This window comes from Myotis myotis, unplaced genomic scaffold (genome assembly GCF_014108235.1).
Source record: "Myotis myotis isolate mMyoMyo1 unplaced genomic scaffold, mMyoMyo1.p scaffold_m19_p_4, whole genome shotgun sequence".
NCBI classification, from domain to species: Eukaryota; Metazoa; Chordata; class Mammalia; order Chiroptera; family Vespertilionidae; genus Myotis; species Myotis myotis.
The window spans coordinates 5,914,512-5,929,584 of NW_023416346.1; the positions used below are offsets into that span (position 1 = coordinate 5,914,512).

The following is a 15,073-nucleotide window of genomic DNA, read 5'->3' on the forward strand; positions in this document are numbered from 1 at the left end:
GGTCCTGGTCCCTTATGGGTTATCAGGTGGGAGTCGGGGAGCCCTGGTCCAGGCCAGGAGCACTGGGATCTAAGGTAAAGAAGTCTGGGATTAATGGGAAGAGTCTTGGACTGAATCTTCTCTTCAAATCTGGGATAGACTGGGAGGAATTTGATAGAAAGATGAAGATGGACAGGGAGGTATCCAGTCCAAGGGTAAGGAGTCCAGGAGGGAGGGGGCTTATACCAAGGACAGGCTGGGAGGGACAAATCTAAGGGGGAGCAGTTGGGTAGGGCAGTGAGGACTTTTGAGCTAAGGTGGGAGCAGGTCTGGAACGGATAAGAAGAGGCAGAGGATGGTGTGATGACTTGGGAGGAGACTGAGATAGACCAGGAGGATTTGGGGATAGACCAGAAAGGAGCCTGACCAGCGATTTTCAACTGGTATGCTACAAGAATTTTAAAATAGGCAATACGTGACTATGTAGTTAGGGGACCAACCTCTTTTTCCTTAGATTGTCAATTTTTTTTAAAATGACAACAGAGGCAACACAATAGCTGTCTGGTGTGAATGAAAGTTATACCTATTTTTTTTTTTTGGTCACATTGGCAAAAATATTTTTTGGTGTGCCGCAGAATTTTAGTGAATAGTTTATGCCATGAGATGAAAAGTGTGTTGAAAATCGCTGGCCTACACTGTAGGAAAACTATGGGGCTGACTGGAAAGAGTGTGATGTGACATAGGAGGACTGAACTGGTGGTAGGGGTGGGTGGGGGCATTGGCTGGGAGGAGTCAGGTTGGGCTTGGAGGAGTCAAGGAGGATTCGTTTGGCCAGGAAGGCTCCGAGATGGGAGGAGGATTTGGGAGGAGGACTTGGTGGGCAGGGAGATACTGAAGGAGGCTCAGCTAGGTGCCTGGGCTGGAGGAGGGGACTGGGAAGACTCTGAACTGAAAGTGCGGTTTCTCTGGGATTCTGGCACCAAATCTCTCGGATGGAGGGGAAAGAACCTGGGATGGAAGGCAAGAGCCTCTGTGGACTGAAAGCGGTGATAGTTTGGGGGAGGGGTCTGGCAGAGCCTGGAGAGAGAGCTCTCAGGACCCCTAGATGGGATCTGGGTCTGAGGAGCTGGGGAGCTGGGGCTGTTCTCCTGGTGCAGGGGCAGGTTTTGTGAGCAGCAAGGCAAGGGCTGCTGAGGGGTCTCCTTACTTGAGCTGGGGGTGCGGGGGTCCCCCGGCAGCAGCCGTGGCAGGTGGCGGCACATCCTGGCTAGGTTTCTGGGCCAGCTGTGGCTTGGTGGGGCGCCCAGGCCCCGCTGGACCGCTGGGCCGAGGCTGCTGCGTGGTGGGTGGCCCAGTGCGGGGCATGGGACCTGCCTGGCTGGCCTGGCGGGTGGGGCCAGTAGGGCCTGGCGGCTTCTGGGGTGGGCCCTGGCGCTGCTGCTGACCACCCGGTGGAGCCCCTGAGGGCTTTGGTGGAGCCTGACCAGAGACGGATGTCTGACGGGTAGCCTGTGGGGGGCCTGCCTGGCGCTGGGGAGATGGGGAGGCAGGTGGGCGGGCTACTGGAGGGGCCCCAGGTCCTCCTGCCACTGGCCGGGATTGGCGGCCTTGACCCTGGGTCAGTGGTGGAGCTTGGGACATAGGCTGCTGCGACGCTGATGTGGGACTTGGTAGGCGTTGGGGCAGGGGGCTGCCAGCTGGGGGTCCAAGGCCTGAAAGGTGCTGCTGGCCCTGTGGGGGCGGGCGCTGCTGCAACGGAGGTCCCTGGCGTTGGGGGCCTGGGCCCGGCTGTGGAGGGCCACCTGAGTGACAGAGAAAAAGAGTTCACATGTGAGAGCCAGCAAGTGAGAGGTAGGGGGCTGCTGGAGGGTAGGCACCGGGAATTCGGCCCCTCACTTACCCTGTGGTGGGGGTCGTTGCTGAGCCGGGGGACCCGAGGGCTGCTGGGAGGTCTGGCGGCCCAAGGGCAGGGCCCCTGGGGACAGAGTCTGCGGTAGAGGAGTGGAACAGGAGAGGTTAAAAATAGCTACCAGCCAGTGAAGCATCAGCCAATCAGAATAACAGGGGATCCCTGTGTGCTGGGTGTTGCCCTGTTTGTGGCTGAGCTGAGGGGGACATCAGGTTATTGGGGGGGGGGACCCCCAAGAGAGGGGTTGGGAAGCACTCAGGGAAGTCAGGTTAGCAGCTATTTGTCCATTTTGAACACAACTGGTCATTGTGATCACATGCGTCATGGTGATGCCCTTAGCCTGCTGCTGTTTAGCTCTGGAGCTAGGGCTGGCCTGCCCACCAGTAGCTGACCTGGCTGTGGGAACCCCTGCCAGGGGAGACATCCCGCTGCCGGGGCAGGGCCTGGGCCATCTTATTGACCACGAGCTCTACGATGAGCTGCTTGTCTTCATCCTGGTGGTCACCAATGAGCGGCATGGAGGAGCCCACCACCTGGGAGAGAAAACACCCAGTGAGGAAAGAGGAGGAAGTGCATGTGAGGGTTACAGTGACTAAGTGCTTTAAGTTGGCAGAGGACACAGTGGCTGCCAAGGAAACGAGCTTCAGTCTGAGAGACACCGATTAAGAGTGTGAGGAAGGCTTGTCTCCTACTAGGGAGGTACTGACAGCTGATGAGGTGCTGTCCTAGCAAATTAGGGCCCCAGGCCACACCTGGTTTTTGTAGGGGCCCTGAACTAAGGATGGGTTTTACATTTTTTAATGGTTGAAAAAAAAGCAAAAGAAGATTTCATGTTGTGAAAATTATGCCAAAAAAAGTTTTAGTGGAACACAGCTACAGATTTTTTTTAAAAATCATCACCCAAGCATATTTTTTCCATTGATTTAGAGAGAGTGGAAGAGAGAGGAAAAGACAGAGAGAGATATCAGTGTGAGAGCAACACATCAATTGGTTGCCTCCTGCCAGGGCCGGGGAGGAGCCTGCAATTGAGGTACGTGCCCTTGGGAACTGAACCTGGGACCCTTGGGTCTGTAAGCTGACACTCTATCCACTGAGCCAAACTGACTAGGGCCATACATTTTTTTAAAAAAATGTTGTCTAGCCCTGACCAGTTTTGCTCAGTGGATTGAGCATCAGCTTGAGGACTGAAGGGTCCCAGGTTCAATTCTGGTCAAGGGCATGTACCTTGGTTGCGGGCACATCCCCAGTGGCGGGGGGGGGGGGGGGTGTGTAGGAGGCAGCTGATTGATGTTTCTCTCTCATTGATGTTTCTGGCTCTCTGTCCCTCTCCCTTCCTCTCTGTAAAAAATCATTTTAAAAAAGTGAAAAAAAATATGTTGTCTATGGCTGCTTTTGCAGTTGAGTAGCTTCAACCTACTCAACTGTAACTCATAGTTACTATATGGCCCACAAAGCCTGACATGTGCACCGCCTGGCCCTTTCCAGAAAACACTTGCCCATCCCTGCTTTTTAGAGTGCTAGGTGCTCTGTCCTTTACAAGGAACTTTGTGGTTTACAAAGCTCCTTGCCCTTGACACATATGGGAGATATTATGTGTTTAGAGTTCAGGAAGTGCTTTGCAAATGGCACCAATGTTTACAAACTGCATTATCATGCATGAAGTGCTGCTGTTTACCAAGCACTTCAACTCTTCAAGGCATTTTACAGTTTACAAATTGCTTCACTGTTTACCAGGGGCACCACTGTTTACAAAGAACTTTAGAATTTTGAGAGTCCTTTGTTACAATAACGAGAACTTCCCAGTTTACAGAGCTCCTTTTTGATAGTTTTATAAAGCACTTTGCTGTTCACCAAGCATGTCCTCATTTATAAGGGACTTGACTGACAGTTTACAGAATGATTTTGTATCAACCAGTATTCTTTGCAAAGTTCCTTTTAGTTTACAATAGCGCTTTGCCGTTTGCCAAGGACCTGTCAGTTCACAGAACACATTAAAGATCATTAAGTGCTTTGCCATTCACCAACGGGGCTCAATTCACAGAGCAGTTTATAGTTTAACAAGTGTTTTCCTATTCACTAAGGATGTCCAGGTTTACAAAGCAGTTAACAATTCACTATGTATTTTGCCATTTGCCAGGGTATCCCAGTTCAAAAGGCACTTTACAGTTTACTAAACATTTTGCCATTCACTGAGGACTTTCTGGGCCATGGAGTGCTTCACAGTTTATGGACTGGTGCTCCCCTGTGCCTGCGCCTCCCTCTGTGCCCCCACCAATCCCTGGGTTCTCCCACCTCAATGATGTGATCCCTTCCGTCCTTGCCATGCAGCGCTTCCACTGCGCAGATGTCCAGTCCCCCAAAAATCTCTGAGCATGTATCCACCCACAGCTTGTACCTGGCAACACGTGAGGTGAGAGAGCCTGTCAGTGCCTTGCTGGAGCAGCCACAGTCCCACCCTCACTCCCCCTCCCCGCGGAGTTCAGGCCACCCACCTGTCAGACATGGCAATCTGCTCGAGCATGGCAGAGCCAGTGTTGGTCTTCCAGTTTCCTGACACTGATGTCCTCCTGGGAGACAGGAGAGAGGAGAGAGACTCAGGGGGACCTGAACCGCACAGGGCAGAGCAGGGGACCTAGGCCTCGATTTCTCCACTCACATGTAGGCCTTGTAGTTCTGCCCAATCTTCTGGACGCGCACATCATATTTGGCGTCAATGAAGGGCTCAGCAGTGGCGTACGTCTTGGTCAGGGCCACGACGCTTGCGATGTCCTGGAAGTCATGCTGGTTTTCCACCTTGACCTGTGGGTGGGCTGGGGATCAGGGCCTTGGCAGGATGGGGCAGCAGTGGGGGTGCCTCAGGGTGGGTGTGTGCACACAAGTGACATAGGTGAGCTGAGTACACAAAAATTCAGTGGACATAGCGAGGCACTGATGCATGCATAATTCTGGGCCTCCTGGCTTTTACATGTATGCACAGACAGGAAGTTGGGTGTATATCACTCTCTAAACATACTGAAAATGATTGAATTGTCCACCTTATATGGGTACATTGTATTGTATGTGAATTCTATCTCATTAAAGCTGTAGCAAAACTGTGTATATATATATATAGTATATCTATACAGACACAAAATCAGTGGTACATACAATAAATGAACAGAAGCAAGGACATACTCCAACATAAAAATTACAAGTCTGCTTTCTACATACACAGAGACAAAATCAGAGGGATCAGAGGGATGGAAAGCATACAGGACCCCAAGACCCTTGAACATAAAAGATTATATAGTGTGTGTTTCACACAGAGGCATGCATATACACAAAAGAACAGGACACACAAACTGGCTGAATGCGTGATGGAAAACTGGGCCAACAAATTCTACAAATGTGAGGGGAAAGATACAAATAGATAAACACCCCAGGGCACACAATTATACAAAATTAGCGGTGTGCATTGAATACACAATATACATCTACATACATTTAGGAACACACAAGGACACACCCAACTCGGGGACTCACCTTGCCCATCCCGGAGTGTGCATGCCCCATCTTCACAACCACAGGGTATGTTGTGCTGCTGAGCTGGTAGGGTGGAAAGGCAGAGCATGGTCAGGGCAGGAGGGCTGATTGCCAGGGGTGGGGGTGGTGTTGAGGGGAGCCCATCCGGCAGGAGCCACATGTTAGGAGCCATTTCCCAGAAGAGGCAGGTCAGAGATAAGCAGACAGCAGCTGGGGATCACACAGCACCTCTGAGCTCAGAATCAAACCCAGAGCCCTTTCTGCCTGCCCCTCCCTCCACCCACCCAGACTTCCCGCCTCTGCTTTCCCAGGCAGACGCATGGGAAAAGGGGGGGGGGGCGCTTTTCCGGAAAAGGGAAAGTTTATTTATACAGTAACTGGATGATAGAGAAGTGAGTGTGTGCATGGGGGTGTGGTGGTGAGCATGTAGCAACTGGACCCCTCAGCCAGGCCTTGTATGTAAGCCTTGTCCACACACATACACAACCTAGAGACGCACACCAACCCTCCAAGCTCTGATCTACACAACCAAACCCAGAGATGCCCATGCATATTGAGACCCACAACATGGAGAGACTTGCAACCAACACAAGCTCTGGAGCACCTCGCCCTCCAACTGCCAGCCTCATGCTCACGTGTGGGGCAGGGGCCAGAGCTTCTGTCAGCCTTCTGGCCTGGCAGCACACAACACTTTCAGGCTCAGGCACACACACAGCCCCCTCCCATCACCCAAAATCCACACAATATAGAGGGACACATACATCGGGAAAGATTACCCATGTAATACAAAGACAACCCTCAGGGCACAACCATAGCACCCAGAGGTATACACAGCTCTGAGAGGCACACACAACAGAACTGGGCATGTAGTCAACACTCACAGACACACATACAACACTCCTAGGCATACTCCCAACAAACAGAAGGACCCACACCACATACAAAGAAAGGTACCCAGACTTAGGTATTCACAGAATCACTGAAACCCACGCCACACTCCTGGGCACACAAAAAGTATATGTAGGGACACCACATACCTTGTCATATGTAAAAACAGAGAGGCATACACGCAACCAGAGACACCACAACCCTCCTAAGCATACAGACCACACTCCTGGGCATGTGCACGCACACACACTCTCACATGCTCACACATTCAGGTGCCGGCATACATCAAATCTCCCAGATCCTGGGCAGGATCCAGGGGACCAGGTTGGACGACCCCAGCCCCATCATAGCAGGATGCATGCAGCACCACGCCCTCCATCTGCCATGCAGACAGCTGCCCCACGGGGTAGAGAGATGGCATTCCGGGAGGGGTGGCTGGGGCGGCAGTGGTTCCCAGTTCCCGACAGGCACAGGAAGCCCGCAAGCTCTGGGTGACCGATTGACCTTCAGGCGTGGTCCCCCCCCTCCCTGCACTCCCACCTTCCTCATTTCCCAAATGCTTGACGTCATTATGGGGCGCAGAGAGGCATCGTGTTGGGATGGGCTTGCGGGATCCTCTAGGTAGTGTTGCAGGGAAACACTGCAGAGGCGGTTGGTGACATAACAACACGCACACTCACAGCTCACAGAGGGGAGGAGAGACGTTCACAATTACATGTGCAACCCAGACCCGCCATACAGAGGCAGACACACAACTCCCAGAAGCAACACAAAACACACAGGGCAACACAAAACCCTCAGGTCCATACATACACCACATACATGCCACCTAAAGGCTCACGGGCAACTCTCCCGGGCAGAGACACAGTAGAGAGCTGTGCACAAGCGTGCGCACACACACACCCCAGATTTTCTAGGCTCCTCTTTTTATAAACCCTCCTATTTCCTCTGGGCCTGGGCCTGAACACAACACTGTGGACACGTGTGTGCCCGCGAGAGGAGTGTTGCACTCTGGGGTCCTCTGGAGAGACCTAGCTTTGAATCTTAGCGTTTTCTTTTTTTAAAAAATTTTTATTGATTTCAGAGAGGAACAGAGAGGGAGAGAAAGATAGAAACATCAATGATGAGAGATCATTGATTGGCCACCTCCTGCACGCCCCACACTGGGGATCAAGCCCACAACCCAGGCATGTGCCTTGACTGGAATCGAACCTGCGACCCTGTAGTCCACAGGCCAACACTCTATCCACTGAGCCAAACCAGCTAGGGCACGTTTCCTCTTCCTAAAACCATGTGGGACCCCTGGCAGGTCACTTAACTCTCTTTGGGCCTCAGTTTCCTGATCTGTAAAAAGGGCACAGTCAGGCCCAAGCACTTGGTATGCTTGGAGATTGCCAGGTGTCCGTTCTGCACCCCCAGTTGGGCACCACAGCCCCCACCCCTCACCCAGCCCCTCAGATGGTCACACACCCGGACACCCCTTCATGAAACCCTACCAGTTTCAAAACCTGCACAATAACCTGGTTCCACACGACCCCTCGCATGTAGACAGTCGACATAACTCTGTGCTGACACAGTTTTCGGAGTCACAGAGCTGGCGTCAGAGCCAGATTCAGCAAGGGGCTGCAGCAACACTTCCCCTGCCCTCACTTCTCCTTTTGGCTCCACCGCTGGCTTACTCAGTTCCCTGCCTCATTCACTCTCACTCCCCTACTTTCACAATCAGCTTCTCCAAATTCCTGGTTTACGTCCTTCCCTCCTTCTCTTTCTTGTTATCCCAACAGTCATTTCTTCACTCTCATTCCTGGGCAGCTCACTCAATCCTTTGTGTGTCTCAGTTTCCTCATCTGCATAATGAGAATATGAACAGTCTCTAACTCACCGGGATATTGTGTTATGTCGGGAAAAATGCTTAGCACAATATCTGGCACACAGGAAGTCTGCATCCTCCAACATTAACAAGGAGGCAATCTGGATTGACTGAGAGATAAAGTATTTACACAAAGATTTTAGAACAGTGCTTGCTACCCATTGTTGTTCTGATGGTGTTGCTATTGATTGGGTTAATCTCACTAAATTAATCCAGCTTCATTAGCAAGAGGGTAATGGAGACTGAATAAAAGAATTTCCGCAAAGACTCCGGGGCACGGTATACAGTAAATGCTCAATAAGTGACTGCTATCATGACTACCATCATTATTACTGGTCCGTCCTTCCTGAACAACAAAGGCTGTTAATCCCAGGACCCTAGGAAGATTGAGATAACATCTGGAATCTGGCAGGCAGGGGTTGTCTCACCCCACCCCCTACCAGAGGCATGGTCAGGGAGGGGATGATGGGGAAGGGGCAGGGCAGGATGGAAGAGTATCAGTTTTCTCCTGACTCACTCACTGGTCTCTTTCACCACCATTCAACTCCCCCCACGCCAGGACTCATTCGTTAACCATCGCCTTCCCGCTTGCTAAGCCTGGATTGAGATCCTGGGGTCAGTTGGCCTAAATCCAATCCCAGCCATACCCTGTGATCCATGAAAGTTCTTCAGTTCCTCTATTCCTCAGTTTTCCTCATCTGAAAAATGGGAATAATACTGGTACCCATCTCAGAGGCTTATTATGAGCTTTTAAAAGTTGAATTATAGTTGACATACAATATTATATTAGTTTTAGAGGTACACTATGTTGGCTCGAAAATTTTATACATTATGGAATAATCGCCATGATAAGTCTAGTTAGCATCTGTCACCATACAAAGTTATTACAATACTGTTGAGTATATTCCCCTGTGCTGTACATTGCAATCCCATGACTTACTTATTTTATAACTGGAAGTCTGTACTTCTTAATCCTCTTAATCTATTTCACCCACCCCATGCCCCCTCTGGCAACCACCAGATTATTCTCTGTATCTATGAGTATATTTCTTTCTTTCTTTTTTTTAAAAAATATATTTTATTGATTTTTTACAGAGAGAAAGGGAGAGAGATAGAGAGTTAGAAACATCGATGAGAGAGAAACATCGATCAGCTGCCTCCTGCACACACCCCACTGGGGATATGCCCGCAACCCAGGTACATGCCCCTGACCGGAATCGAACCCGGGACCCTTCAGTCCGCAGGCCAGCGCTCTATCCACTGAGCCAAACCGGTTTCGGCTATGAGTATATTTCTATTTTATTTTGTGGGGGTTTTTTTTTGGTTGGTGTTTTAGATTCCACATATAAATGAAATCATAAGGTATTTCTCTTTCTCAGGCTTATTTCACTTAGCATCATATCCTCTAGGTCCACCCATGCTATGGCAAAAATTGTGAGCTTTAAGTGAGATAAATTATGCTGAGTGCCTGGTACACAGTTGGTGCTATATAAATGCTATTTGCCTGTGTTTTTTTGAGCAGGGTTGAGATCCAGGCTCTGGCTCCAGGCCACCTGAGTTCAAATGCCAGTTCTGCCACTTATTAATTGTGATCTTGAATAAGTTACTTAATCTCTCTGTGCCTCAGTTACTCCACACTGTATTCCTCCTCCACTTACCTGCCTCATCTTCCACTGCTTCTACTTGTCTCCTCTCAGCCTCCCCCACTCCTCAACAGTTTGTGGGATCTACCAGAGACGAATTTTTGTGTGTGCTTGGTATGCAGTATCTGCACAAGACATGTTTGTTGACGAAAATGAACTACTTCGGGCTTCAGCCATGGGGAGTTTGCGACCCGTGGGTGACTGGGTAGACTGTGGAGAGTTTGGTGTCTACAGGAAATTGCCTTGGGGGAATCCTGACTCTAAGCACTCCGTAGAGGCCTCCGGTTAGGACTGGGACAGGACTTGGAGATGGGGGAGGGGGATGACCAGGGCGAGGCCTAGGGAGAGGGAGGGGAGGGAGGAGGGTGAAGCTCCTTTTCGGCAGCCCTCGGCCCGCCCCTTGGCCACCACTGACGGTGGGCGGATGAGTAATGCATCCAGGAAGCTTAGAGGCCTGTGGTTTCCGCACGGCTGCCACTGCCACCCCCGCCCCCGCCCCTTGCGTGGACATTTATCCTCCGCTGCTCAGGCCCTGCCGCCATCGCTGCAGACCCAGCGTCCAGAGAAGCTCCATCAGAGGTAGGTAGGGGGCTGGGCGGCCGCGAGGCCTGGGCCTGGGCAGAGCTTTCCTGCCGCTGCACACCTCGCTGCTCAGCCCGAGCGGCAGGCAGAAAGGCAGGCACTGGGACCCTGGACTGGTCAAGGGGGAGAGGGCGGGTGTGGGGGGCTGGAACTGCTGCAAACTCCCGATACCCATCCTAAATCCGCCAAGCTCATGAGCCCCTTATATCACAGCAAGCGGCCATTTCCCCTAAATTCCCTCATTGTCCCCCAAGTCTCCCACCCCCAAACTTCTGAACCTCCCCAAACTCCCCCAATATCCCAGACTCCTAAATCCTCAACTCCCTAAACCTCAAAACTTCCTCTGCTCCCAAATCCCCTGGCGCTTCCACCCTCTTAAGGCCCCCAGAACTGCCCCAAATCCTTAAACCCCCAACCTCCTCCAAATTCCTCAGCTTCCCTCAACTCCCAGGCCTCCTGGGCCTCCTCTATCTCCCAATATGCACAACCCCAAACTCCCAAATTCCTATAGTTCCCCAAACTGCAAATTCCTCACCCCCAACTCCTCCACTTTCCGACTTCCCTAACCCCCCAGGTCTTCAAACTCCACCACCACAACCCCATAATCTCTGCCACTTATCCTGTCCCCTAAATCGCTCAAACTCCACAACTCTGAAACTCTCCCAATTCCCCTGAAATCCTCTGGGCTCTCAAATACCCATCTTCTTAAAATGCCCAAACTCCCAACCCGTCTAGCCCAAGTGTGGCAGACTAAGGCCTGTCCATGCTGCTGGGGGGAGGGTAGAATGGGGTGAGAGGCCTGCCCAGGTCCCCGGATTGGCTGGGCTGGAGGCCCCCTGACCTCTCCTCTCCACCCTTCCAGAACCCATCATGGCCACCTTCGAATCCCTGGCCTCCGGCATCCTGTTGTTGCTGTGTCTGACAGCCCCTAGCAGGGCCTGTACCTGTGTCCCATCCCACCCACAGATGGCCTTCTGCAACTCTGACCTCGGTGAGTATACCCTACTCTGCTCACATACTGTGTTTTGGTTTCCCTCTCAGTCTAGTGGGGTTCAGGATGGTGCTCACCTCTAGAACAATTCCACTCAGCCCTGCCCTGACTCTCCTTTTGACACATGGCATCCTCACTCAATTCCTTGATTACTCCAGGCCTACCTAGTCCCTTCTCAGGGCCTTTGCACTGGCTGTTCCCTCTGCCTGGTACACCCTTCCCTCTGGGTATCCATGTGGGTGACTGCCTCAAATGTTACTTTCCCAAAATTTTAACCCCTGTCCTCTAGTACTCCTGATTCCCCTTACCCAGTTCTGAAGTTCCCCATCATACATAATACCTCTAACACTCCACAAACCTATCTATTTTGCTTGTGTTTAGTCTGTCTTTTCCTGGCTAGCATGTGAGCTCCACAAGGGGAGGGATTTCTATGTTTTGTTCACTGTTGTGTCCCTAACACCCAGAACAGTGCCTGGCACACAGTAGGTGCTCCAAAATATTCATTGAGTGAATGAGCACATGGTGAATATATGAAAAAGGCTTAAAGCAGAGCCTTGCAAAAAGTAGGCATTCACTATATGGGCGAATCTGTTAACAAATGTGTACATTTTTTAGTGGGTTGTCCGGCATCCAGCAACCCCTATTTACGTATGTGCTTTGCTAGTATGACTATTGTAATTGTTTTATTTTTATTAGCTCACGCAGTCCATTTGACTTGTTTTCCCCCCTCCTCTCCCTGCAGTCATCAAGGCCAAGTTCATAGGGACAGCAGAAGTCAACCAGACAACCTTATATCAGCGTTATGAGATTAAGATGACCAAGGTATTCTTCCTGCCCCTTCCTCAGGAGTTCCTAACATTTTCCTCCCTGTAAAGATAAAAAGGCCTCTGGCCATGGTTGGCGAGGAAGTTAGCTGTGATCTCGGGATGCTATGTGAAGAATGTGGAGTGGGAGGATCATGTCAGTAAAAAGAGTCTTCTCATCCATCCACAGATGTTGAAAGGGTTCAACGCCTTGGGGGATGTCCCTGACATCCAGTTCGTCCACACCCCAGCCATGGAGAGCGTCTGCGGATACTTCCACCAATCTCAGAACCGCAGCCAGGAGTTTCTCATCGCTGGTGAGGCTCTGCCCGCTCGTCGTGGGCCAGGACACCCTGAAGGGGTGGGTCTCTGAAGGAAGGGTCCCAGTTGAAATAAGGACCGCCCCAATTTCGGCCTATCAGAAGGCCCCCAGCCGGGTCTGTGCTCCAGGGACGCCAATCAGGCGTCACCTGCCCCAGCCCAGCCAATCAGAAGCTGCCTGTTGTTCACCCCTCCCCCAGGACAACTGAGGAACGGGCAACTGCACATCACCACCTGCAGTTTCGTGGTCCCCTGGAACAGTCTGAGCGCCACTCAGCGACGGGGCTTCACCAAGCTTTACAGTGCTGGCTGTGAGGAATGCACAGTAAGTGTGTGGGCCCTGCCTGCCGCCTGGAGAGGTCTTCTTGAGCTCTTTCCTAAACTCCTGGCTTGTTTCTTGCTCCGTCAGGCTATTACTTTTCCCTATGGCTGCTCCCCAAACCCCCTTGTGCTGTCTCTGATCTTTACTGCTCTTCCCCCAAACCTGAGACTGTCCTTCTGGACATTCTGGTGATTCCTTTGTCCCGTGTGCCTCATACCTGGGGTTTCACTGTTCTGGCTGCTTCCTGTTCCTTCAACGTTCCCTTGTGACTATTATGTAGTCCTGATTTTTGTTCCTGACCTCCCCCCACCCCAGGGATTGTTTCTTGGTTTCCTAGAATGTTCTCCAAGAACCCAAAGTGCTGTTCCCCAACCCACTGACTCTTCCCCAGCACATATGATTGTTGCTTTCCAGCTGTGACAGTTACACACATGAGGGCAAGTTACATTGCCCATTTGACTATTCCAGGACTGTTCCCTGATGTCTCTGAATGTCCTCTGATTCAGGGACTATATCTGAGAGTCCCACAGCTCCTTCCTGTGCTTAAGTTCTCCACTTGCCAGCTGTTCCCTGGTACTGCCAATTGTTCCCTAGCCTGTGGAACAGTTCTCAGGAGACCCATCTGACTGATCCCTGCAACTGTCCCCAGCCACCAAGAAACTGATCCTTTCTCTGGATTACTGTCACCTCTACGAGTCCAATGACTGTTCCCCCAATGGGAGGAACTGTTCTTGAGTCTGTATCCAGGTGGAGTGACATGACATCTCTCAGCAGCTCAATGTTGAATGCTGAGGAGAAGGAAGTTCTGCTCTGTAGGGGAGGAGAAGTCCTCAGAGATGTGCCTCCCTCCCCCTCTTCCAGGTGTTTCCCTGCTCATCCATTCCCTGCAAACTGCAGAGTAATAATCAGTGTTTGTGGACGGACCAGCTGCTTACAGGCTCTGACAAGGGCTTCCAGAGCCGCCACCTTGCCTGCCTGCCACAGAAGTCAGGGATGTGCAACTGGCAGTCCCTGCGGCCCCGGATCGCCTGAATCCTGCCCCCAGAAGAAGCTGAAACCTGCACAGTATTCACCCCCTTTCCCACTTCTGTCTTTCTCTCTTCAAGACAATGAAATAAAATCCTGCCACTCAGCAGGCAGTGTCTCTGTGTAGTGTCTGGGAACAAACCCATGTCACTGATGACCTGGTGTGAGCACCCTGGGACCAATGCTGAGGGGATGAGGGCTGCAAAATGTTGGCTTTTAAAATTTTACATAAAATTTGAGGTATTGGTAATAATTCTCTACAATTGGCATTAGCATTGGTGATCTGCAGTGTCAGTAATTTAAGCCGAATCATCAACCACAGCTTACTGGATAATCTCTTTAGTCAATACTTTAGAGCATTTTACTAGACCAATTTATAAATCCTATTTGCATAGGGCTCTCTAGTTCATAAATTACCCACTGCTGACAAATCACTACCTCATTGGCAAATTCCCCTATTCACAAATCCCTCCAGTCAACAACCTAATTGACAAATGCCCTATCAATTGCCTAACAGCTCTCCTCCTCACCTCAGGCATTGTCCTGATGTCACCCAGTGAGCCCTGCCCCATACAAACCTGTGGGTGTTACTGTCCTGACCATTAGGTTTTGTACTGTGAGTCTGGCTGAAGCAAAAGGGGAAAGCCCCAGGGGTCCTAGACTCCTACCCCCCCACATAACCCAGCCAGGGACTCTGGAAGAAGGGGTGGCCTTCCTCCCCGGCCCCTCATGGCCCATGGGAGATTCCTTGGAAAGTGGTTGTTTGGGGAATAGGAAAGATGGACAGAATGTATGATCTGGAAATCCCCTTCTCCTACTTCTCCTCCCCTCACTTCTCTGACCAACTTTGACAAGAGTGAAGTACAGGTAAGGGTTCAAAATCAGAACCAACCAAGTACTTCAGCCCACACCTTCACAAACTGCTCCTGCCAGTAAGAACCCAGGTCTCCTCCAGGGTATTCTGGATCTCCAAGCATGGCCCCTGGATCCTCTGTGGCCCTGTCCTTTTGCATTCCTGGAGGTTCCCCCAGGGCCCAAGGTATGTCCCAGATCGGGATTGGTGGATTTGGAGAACCCAGTAGTTATCTCCTTGCACAGGGGACACCCTTGCAGTAACAATTTCTGTGTCAATGTGTAGACTTTGGTTATGCCCTGGGGGGGGGGAATCTGAACCCTGGCTACCAAAAGGGGTGCAACTGTAAGGGAAGAGCCTAGGC

General features: G+C 51.2%; 2 protein-coding genes across 3 annotated transcripts in view; one reads left to right on the forward strand and one right to left on the reverse strand.

Moving 5' to 3' along the window:
- SYN1 (synapsin I) overlaps positions 1–15,073 on the reverse strand; it is a 34,564-nt gene that overhangs the window by 1,227 nt on the left and 18,264 nt on the right. For both annotated transcript variants that reach the window (XM_036304541.1, XM_036304542.1), the window contains exons 6-12: positions 5,411–5,473; positions 4,545–4,687; positions 4,381–4,455; positions 4,181–4,283; positions 2,281–2,421; positions 1,880–1,967; positions 1,187–1,781 (exon numbers count right to left, since the gene is read on the reverse strand). In XM_036304541.1, the coding sequence (XP_036160434.1) occupies positions 1,187–1,781; positions 1,880–1,967; positions 2,281–2,421; positions 4,181–4,283; positions 4,381–4,455; positions 4,545–4,687; positions 5,411–5,473 (1,208 nt within the window). The remainder of the gene's footprint in view (positions 1–1,186; positions 1,782–1,879; positions 1,968–2,280; positions 2,422–4,180; positions 4,284–4,380; positions 4,456–4,544; positions 4,688–5,410; positions 5,474–15,073) is intronic.
- Positions 10,232–13,965, forward strand: TIMP1 (TIMP metallopeptidase inhibitor 1). Its single transcript, XM_036304545.1, has 6 exons — positions 10,232–10,390; positions 11,256–11,384; positions 12,127–12,206; positions 12,378–12,504; positions 12,709–12,833; positions 13,692–13,965. The coding sequence occupies exons 1-6, from the start codon at positions 10,243–10,245 to the stop codon at positions 13,860–13,862; spliced, it is 780 nt and encodes a 259-aa protein (XP_036160438.1). The 5' UTR covers positions 10,232–10,242; the 3' UTR covers positions 13,863–13,965.

Bases quoted from the DNA above. Each gene is read 5' to 3' on its own strand.
- TIMP1 (XM_036304545.1), top strand. From the start codon at position 10,243: ATGCATCCAGGAAGCTTAGAGGCCTGTGGTTTCCGCACGGCTGCCACT. The intron at 12,505-12,708 runs GTGAGGCTCTGC...CCCCTCCCCCAG, and splicing joins CCAGGAGTTTCTCATCGCTG to GACAACTGAGGAACGGGCAA. The intron at 12,834-13,691 runs GTAAGTGTGTGG...CCCCTCTTCCAG, and splicing joins CTGGCTGTGAGGAATGCACA to GTGTTTCCCTGCTCATCCAT.